General features: G+C 40.3%; 1 protein-coding gene across 1 annotated transcript in view; it reads left to right on the top strand.

Annotated features, from left to right (window-relative positions):
* The window catches only part of IL1RAPL2 (interleukin 1 receptor accessory protein-like 2), a 373,263-nt gene that overhangs the window by 341,738 nt on the left and 23,757 nt on the right, over positions 1 to 7,768 (top strand). The window contains exon 6 of the mRNA XM_009889269.1: positions 4,824 to 4,953. Coding sequence (XP_009887571.1) covers positions 4,824 to 4,953 — 130 coding nt within the window. The remainder of the gene's footprint in view (positions 1 to 4,823; positions 4,954 to 7,768) is intronic.

Here is a 7,768-nt window from a genome sequence, read left to right as displayed (position 1 = left end):
AGAGACACAGGCACCATTATCAGAGAGGAGCTACGTGATGCATATGCATCGATAAGAGAGACTTGGAGTGCTGGAGTGATTTTTTCAGTGGCAGTAGTGCACTTGTCTTCCCTTCTATTTGTATACAGCATCCAGCCCAGAAAGAGATAAAAGCAGTGGTATTAGCACTCAGGTGGAGCTGAAGATGTAAATCCAGCTAGCAAAGTGTGCAGGATTGACTTTTCACCTTGCTTGTTAAAAAAAAAAAAAAAAAAAAAAAAAAAGGAGGTCTTGCTCTGGCACTTTCAGTCATTTCTGCCACAAGCTTGGAAAGATCATCTCATTCAGTTCAGGCTTGTTGACAGTGGTGTTGTACGTGACACAAAAATGTGAAAAACACTAATCTTTCAAGCCATAGGGAGAAAGCACCTAAGGATTCACAGATGACTTTGGCTGTTTGATGGGGTTGTCTGGGATGATTTGCTCCAGGAGTGAAAGTCTGATTTGGTGGAAGAACAGAGCACCAGCAGAATGTGGGCATCAGAGAATGTGAAGTTGCACCCTTGAATGGATGTTGGCAAATAAGCCACAACACATACATACTTGTGCAAAACAAGTGAAAAATATGTATTTTTTAAAAAAATCGCTGAAAAAAATGCTGTAACATAAGCCAGACCCATGATCCGTGAACAGCTTTTGTCTTCCATACTGTTTTTTAAAAGACTGAATGACTTTTAAGTATTTTAGTCTTCATTTACTTCGTGCTTGGAGCATATCTCATTCAAGAGAGACTGTGCTGCAGGATTTGTCATTCTCTTTCAAAGCATGTTGGACCCACAATAATCACATTCAGAATCGTGCCTGGCTAAACTGTTTCGCACACCCTTTTTCCATCCTTAGCCAGTACTCCTACCACCATCAGGCAGCTATTTTGCTTAAATAATTGCATTTCTGTGGAATTCTGATTTTCAGGAAAAAAAAAAGCTAAAATGTGTGGTAGAGTTCACGCAGATTTATTGTGAAAATGGTCAGGTGAAAAATGTACGGTAAGATTTAGCAATAAGAGTAATTCCTATTGCCAGCGGTTGTGTCTTATCAGCTGGGAGTTTGCAACAAGGCTGCCTGATTGACAGAGTCGGGAAAAAAGCTAAAGCAGAGACTTCTGCTGGAACCTGAGGCTTTACTGTAACAAGGTGACCCCAGCAAAGCAGGAGAATCAGTGATGTCTGCAAGCAGACTTTTCTAATTTCTTCCCTTGTTTCTTAAAACATTCTCTTGAGTGTTGATTCATTAGAAATCTCACTAATCATTTTCTCTGTTTCTCAGCAAATTATTCAATTAATTAAAATTGCAGCTGAAATGTCTATCTGATTTTAACAGAAACCATTTATAAATGGAAAACTTTTAGGATACCATTCATGGTAGGAACTTTGATGTTGTTAATTAAATTATGCAAGGAGAATTTTTCTAAATAAGAACAGTTATTAGTGGAACTACTTGGTGTCATGCAGAATACCAGTAATGATATGCAAAAGTTTGGACCTTACACAAGATGAGTTGTTGGAGTTATAAACTGCCTGTTAGTTCCTTCTGCATGGAACTGACTCAGTGTGATACCAGGTGGCTCGAAGCCAGCCCCAGAATCAGGGCCTGCAAAGGGCACTTTCCATTCTCAGCGCCTGTTTCTCCCCATATTCAAGGGTACATTTAGGAACCAGGGGATTCAGCTGCAGTTTTAACATCTCTGTACCTGGGGGAAAATGAGACATGCCGTGTTCTTTTCTGTATGGGAACTGGTTGGAGTTCCCTGAAAACCAGTAGTAACAGGTTGCTGCTGTGGCCAGCTGTGTCTTCATGTAGCAGGAGAGGGGAAACCTCCCTTCCTTTCCTTATGAAGGCTTATTTGAGGAGGTAAAGTGTTTCTGCAAGGGAGAGCCAATGTTACCTTTTCTGACTTTGTCCTGCTTCCAGAGTCACAAAGGAGGACGGTTATAAAACAGACGCTGCTTTAGAGATCTACAGCAGAGTGAGATGTCCTTACCAGCTTGAGGAGTAGAAGAACAGCATATGAGAGTTTGGGTTTGAATGGGACCTTGAAGTGTCATTAAGCCCCAAGTTCTTTCTACCCCAGGACAGATCAGCTCAACACAGACATGCATCGTTCTGCTACTGAGATAAAAATTAATTGTTCCATGAGAAACAGTTGCTTATATCTCCCTCTGATCAGTGATGGTTTTGCAGATGAGATGGACTATGGTTTTTTTCAGGTGTGGCCAGTCCCAGACTTTCAGCTGAAAATACTAATTCGCTCTAAAGTTCACTGTTGACAGTATTAATTTATTCTGCTGGTTTTCCCTGGTGGCAAATAGATCTGCCTGGGCATGTTCAGAGCATGCAGGCTTTCACAGCAAAGGCTACTGATGTTGGGTTTGTTTATTGCAGAAGCTGTGTACCAACAGCTAGGTTTTTTTAGGTTTTCCTATTTGTATAGAAAATTTCTTATTTCTTCAGACCAGACGTATTACCTCAGGATATTTACTCTGCATGTATAGAAATCTTAGACTCACCTTGGAATATTTTCATTTCTTCAGGGTTTGTTTTTTAAGTAAAAATCGGATGGTTTGAGGAAAAGCACACCCTGTAACGTATTTTGTGGGTAACACTTAATGCCCAGCATGGTGTGCAGGAAAAGGGCATATACTGTCAATGCTGATAGGCCATGTCTAGCCCTTTTCTTTTTCACATTGCTACAATTGTCTTTTTCCATTAAAATCAAACACGGACTGAGCAGCCACATGCTAGGAAATCACTAAGTGCTATTTAAATAGATGTGTATCATGACTCTGAGGCAAGTGGCACAAAAGACGTCACACCTGGCATTCAGCATGGTCGGAGAACGTGAGATGGATGCAGCCAGAGGCTCCAAGTCTCCCCTCCACCCGTGGAGGGCATGCAGCACCTCGCAGGGCTGGGTGAACCAGCTGGGAGCAGAAGGAAACAGGCTTCTCCGATATTGTCTTGTAGCAGAATTAAATGTCTGCCTAGAAGTGTTTCTGACTCTTCATTAGTTAATGAAGTTTGGAACTTTCTTATGATGGTGGTCAATGTTGTGGGATCTACAGATAACTGAATATCCGCCCCTTCTTATATTTTGGATGTTTGAGCTGGTAGTATGTAATCTGTCAGCAACAGCATGTGTTCAGTGGCCAGCTGTGGTACCACAGTTCATGGTGAATATGGAGATAATGAAAGATTTTGTAAAACATTTTCAGAAGAAACACTTTCCATTTTTGTCTTTTACTATTTGAGAACCAGAGATTGAAGTGTAGTCTTTAAACCTTTTCTTGCTGTATCCTAGTGTTTCAAAAGGACTTGTAATTTTGGATCTTGACTTGGAAACAATTTAAAGGTGGCTGATTTTCAGTGTCTGGGAGTGCTGCACTTCCTGACTAATCACACTCTTTTGACATGTCTTAAATTGGGCACTGAAATAATGGATAGACGAGTGCAAGTAGTTGACTTAGGATGGCTCTGTGGGCGTTTAGGCAAAGATACTTTAACACAGCACTGATATGCTCTGAGTATGCACACAGCGAGTTATCACTGCTGAGCAGACAAGAAGGAACTGATTAAGGCACAGTAAGTCAATCGTGAAAGCATTAGCCTATGCTCACCAAGTGATGTACTCCAAATGACTACTTTGAAAAGTGTAGGCCTGTTCTATTTCAGCCTCAAAAGAATCTCCTGCTGGCACGGGGAATGGCTGGCAAAATAAAACATTTATTCCAAATATAGTAAAATGCATTATTTGGACTTTCCATGCTTGATCCAAGTCCTGGAAGATTCAGCAGAAGTCTCCATTGACATTAAATGAGGTCTGTACTGCCATGCAAGTTGGTGACTCTACAGCTGCTTTGTAACCTGGACCACCTATGCTGGGTAAAATAGGCAAAGACAAGAGGGATCAGCAGCTCTCCTGGATTTCCTGGCTTGTTTGGGGTTCTTTTTGTTGTTTTTTTTTTTTTTTTGTCTTCTGCAGGCAGACAACCATCTGTCCTGGCAGTGTAAGCACAGTCCTGGACTAGCTAGTACAGCTAAAGCTGTAGCCAAACAAAAACCCATATAAATGCTGAATTCTTGGAGAGAAAAGAAGTCTGATTAGTTTCCAAGTTTTATTTTCTTTCTTTTGGAAGTATTTTTGCAGAGCTGAAAGGGAGAGTTCTTTACTCTCTTGCTTGAGTAATGCTTTGAAGTTTGGTCCTTTGCCAAAAGCCTGTTGACAGTAACATGAGTGTTGGTGGTGCTCACTGGCATCGTGTATTACTTGGGGATCTTTAAAAGCTCTCTGAACAGCTTACTAAGACTTCATTAACATTTGATTTCTATCTAAGTGAGGAAGAAATTATTACTGTGTCCTTTTTATGGGTGGATAGGCAGCAGTAAGCGAGTTCAGTGTTTTACTTGCCTCTTAGGGCACACTCCCCCGTCCTGGTAGAGGTCCTAGGAGTCTGAGAAAGAAGTCATCTCTTTCTTTTTAACAACCAATCTGACATCACCTTTGTTGCCACCATTTCTATACCTTCTCATTGTTCCTGTAGTGTCTTTCTGGGAAAAATGAAATGATGGTTAACCTCAGAGTTTCATTTCACAGCTATTTCCTGTAGATGCAAATCAACATCACCCTTTTTCCTACAGTTTATAGTTATTCCTTCTTTTTTTTTTCCTTCTTTTTCTCCAATTCTAAACAGGGAGGTTTATCTGAGGTTTATCTGATTTCTCATAATCATTCTCTCACTAGTAGCCATGAAGAAGAGTCTAACTCTCTCTTTTCTTCTTGTCCTCAGGAAACCCACTGACTGTGCCTTGCAAAGCTTTCTTTGGATTCAGCGGAGAATCGGGTCCCATGATCTACTGGATGAAAGGAGAAAAATTCATAGAAGAATTAGAAGGTCACATTAGAGAAGGCGAAGTGAGGTACCTTTTGGAGTATTTACTATTAAAAACATAATAAAACCCAAAAGCCTGCTGAGTGTTTTTTAAACAGGTTTTTAATTGGAAGTGGAAATAGTTTTCTGTCTAAAGAGTGATGAATGACTTGGAACCAGAGCAGTGTGAGTTGCTCCCTCTCCCGTCTAGCGAATAAACTCTAAAGACATAGTAGCTATCTGTGTGCCTGAAAATCTGTTATCAAATTCCCCTGATGGTAGCTGAAGCGTCTGAGTGTTCTGGGGGTTGATTTTAGCCCTGCGTGGAAATGATGCTGTCCGCTGCAGCTGCCCCTTGTGGCAGTCCTTGGCAAGATGACATTTGTTTCAGCATCAGTGTTAATCTTAAAGACGAATGGTCTCCTGTCAAAGTCACCATACTTTTTTTCTTCTACTGAATGTTTTGTCTTCTTGTGATATAGCTCTCAGCATGTCTTAACCAGGGCTTTCGAAGCATTTGTTCCTCCATGCCTAACACTTAAGGGAGAGAAGGAAGTCACTGTGTGAGGATGTCCGATATCCAACTTCTGTTTGGCTTGTCCCAGGTGCTGGTTATCATTTGCTGTACCAGTTGTAAAGAAAACAAAAACTTGTATTCCCATGAATTTCCTTGGAATTTGCACCTAACAGCATCTTCTTGTCTTCCTACTTAATAATTACCTCATTAATGGCTCTTTGAGCAAAGACTGAGCTATGGTTGTACTACGGACAAGGTCGTCCCAGCTCCTGTAGACACAATGATATAAAGAAAGACAAGGTCTTTGCACCTTCCATTGCACATTTTTTTGGTCTCATTTCCGAGGTTTTTGTTCCTTGTAAAAATGATTTTGAAGAGCAGGCAGAGAGAGAGTTTCCTTTGCTTTATTACTTGATCAATAATTTGAAGTTCAGCTATTTAACCACTAGTTATTAGATATACTAAAATAACTGACCTAACATTGCACTTTAATTGCATACAGATGGAATTTATCATATATTGATAGAGTGGTTTTAAGTGTACTATCCTCTTTTGGACTTCTGACCACAAAATACAATTATTGGAAACTTCTGCCATTGCAAGTATTCAGCATTTAATGACATTGTGTCCTCTCTGGTGTATATATATGAACAGAGTGATTTTTGTCATGTTCTTCCTCTGCATCAGGACAGTTTGATGTTTGTATTTAAAGAGCTCTCCAGCTCTAGCACAGTTCAAAACTTTTCCTTTATGTGCATTTGTTAGTGAAATTGAGTTTGAAAAAGCTGTATTTGTCCCTCATTGTGCCATCTCATTACACATTCATGTTTCAAATTAATTTTGTGACAGCTCCCTTTTCTCACTCCGTTAAAATGCTTTGACTCAGTTTACAGACCCATCCATATTCTGTGCATCTTCTCTTCAACAAAGCTACTTATCGCGTACCTGATCTCCTGTGCATCACAGCCAGCATTAAAAACATAGCATTTACCAAAACCTACTGCACCATTACCAGCAGTGCCACGGTCCGTCCCTTTTTTTCATTTCGAAGTAGCTATGGCAACTGCAGTAGTGACTTTTTGCAAATGATTTTTTCACAGTAACAGCTCTTGTTTATGTGTCCCATTACAGGTATGCTGCTTCAGGGAAACTAAGCAGCACTAACTGTTCTGCAGTGCCCTGAGCCAGCCCACATCTTCCACCCAGTCATATTTATGATATATTTCAAAAAATGTCATGTATGTTTCAAATTTGATGAGCCATGGTGAACTTGCTGGCTCGATGCTTTTTCCATCAGTTTGCTTCTATATGGTATTATCAGCACGTTTCTGTTAAGGTTGAGAAACTACAAGTCACTGGGAACTGTTACAACCAGACCAAGATACTCCATGGGTTGTTCCTGTGGCAAATATCTAACATTTTAACTCTGCAGCCCCTATCTTAAATTAGTTCACAAATTTAGTAGCACTCTGAATTTTTGGTGCTGTCCCTACCCTGGACTATACCCATTCATTGTGTCGCAGGATTTGCTGTATATGATGAGAATTCAGGTTTGCAGATTGATGGAGTGTGGGAGTACAAAACATCCATCCCTTGTTTGCATCCTCTAGCGTAGTTACTGGTCAATTAGTGTGCTTTTGTGAAAGCACTGAAATAAGGATGCATGTGACTTGAGCACGTGACTGTTAAAATCAAACCCACAGAACTGTTTTTTTGGTAAGCAGACTTCACCATGAGTAATACACGTGTAGCTCTGGGGTTCTCATTGCTTATTAGACCTTGTTACAAAGCCACATAATAAAAGGTAACTAATCAGCATTGAAGGACTTGGAGGCAATGACCTCATCTCTAACCTGCCTCCTTGCCTTCCCTTGAATTAAGATCCCAAATGTTAGACACGCATAGGGGGGAAAGCAGAAAGAGACTTTGCTTGCCAGGTGGGTTTTTCACAGTGGTAATAAAAATGTCATGTAAATTGAACCAGGGCCATTAAAGAAAAGATTAGAGTCTTTAAGCCTGCCTGCAGAGTTGTCAGTTGTACCTAATTATCAAAGGACCCCACAGCAAATTTCAACACCATCTCTCTGCCATGGCAAAGAAGTATTTTCAGGCATAAATTTTACTCTCCCAGCCACCTATGACTTGCTTCCTTTTCTTCTTCAGGCAACACTGCAGAACAGTTTGCAGGTGCCTCATAATGCTCAACTTGTAGAGCATGTTTGGTTTTTTTTTTCTCTTTTTTTTTTCTCTTCTGTATTTTTAAAGTGGAAATAGATTAACTCATTCTAGAGGCGTGAAAAGAAGTGAATGGAGACATTTTGAACTGCAGCTTTATTTCTTCCTGCTG

The sequence above is a fragment of the Charadrius vociferus genome, unplaced genomic scaffold, assembly GCF_000708025.1.
Source record: "Charadrius vociferus isolate BGI_N301 unplaced genomic scaffold, ASM70802v2 scaffold7, whole genome shotgun sequence".
NCBI lineage: Eukaryota > Metazoa > Chordata > Aves > Charadriiformes > Charadriidae > Charadrius > Charadrius vociferus.
This window is presented reverse-complemented; position numbering and strand designations above follow the sequence as displayed.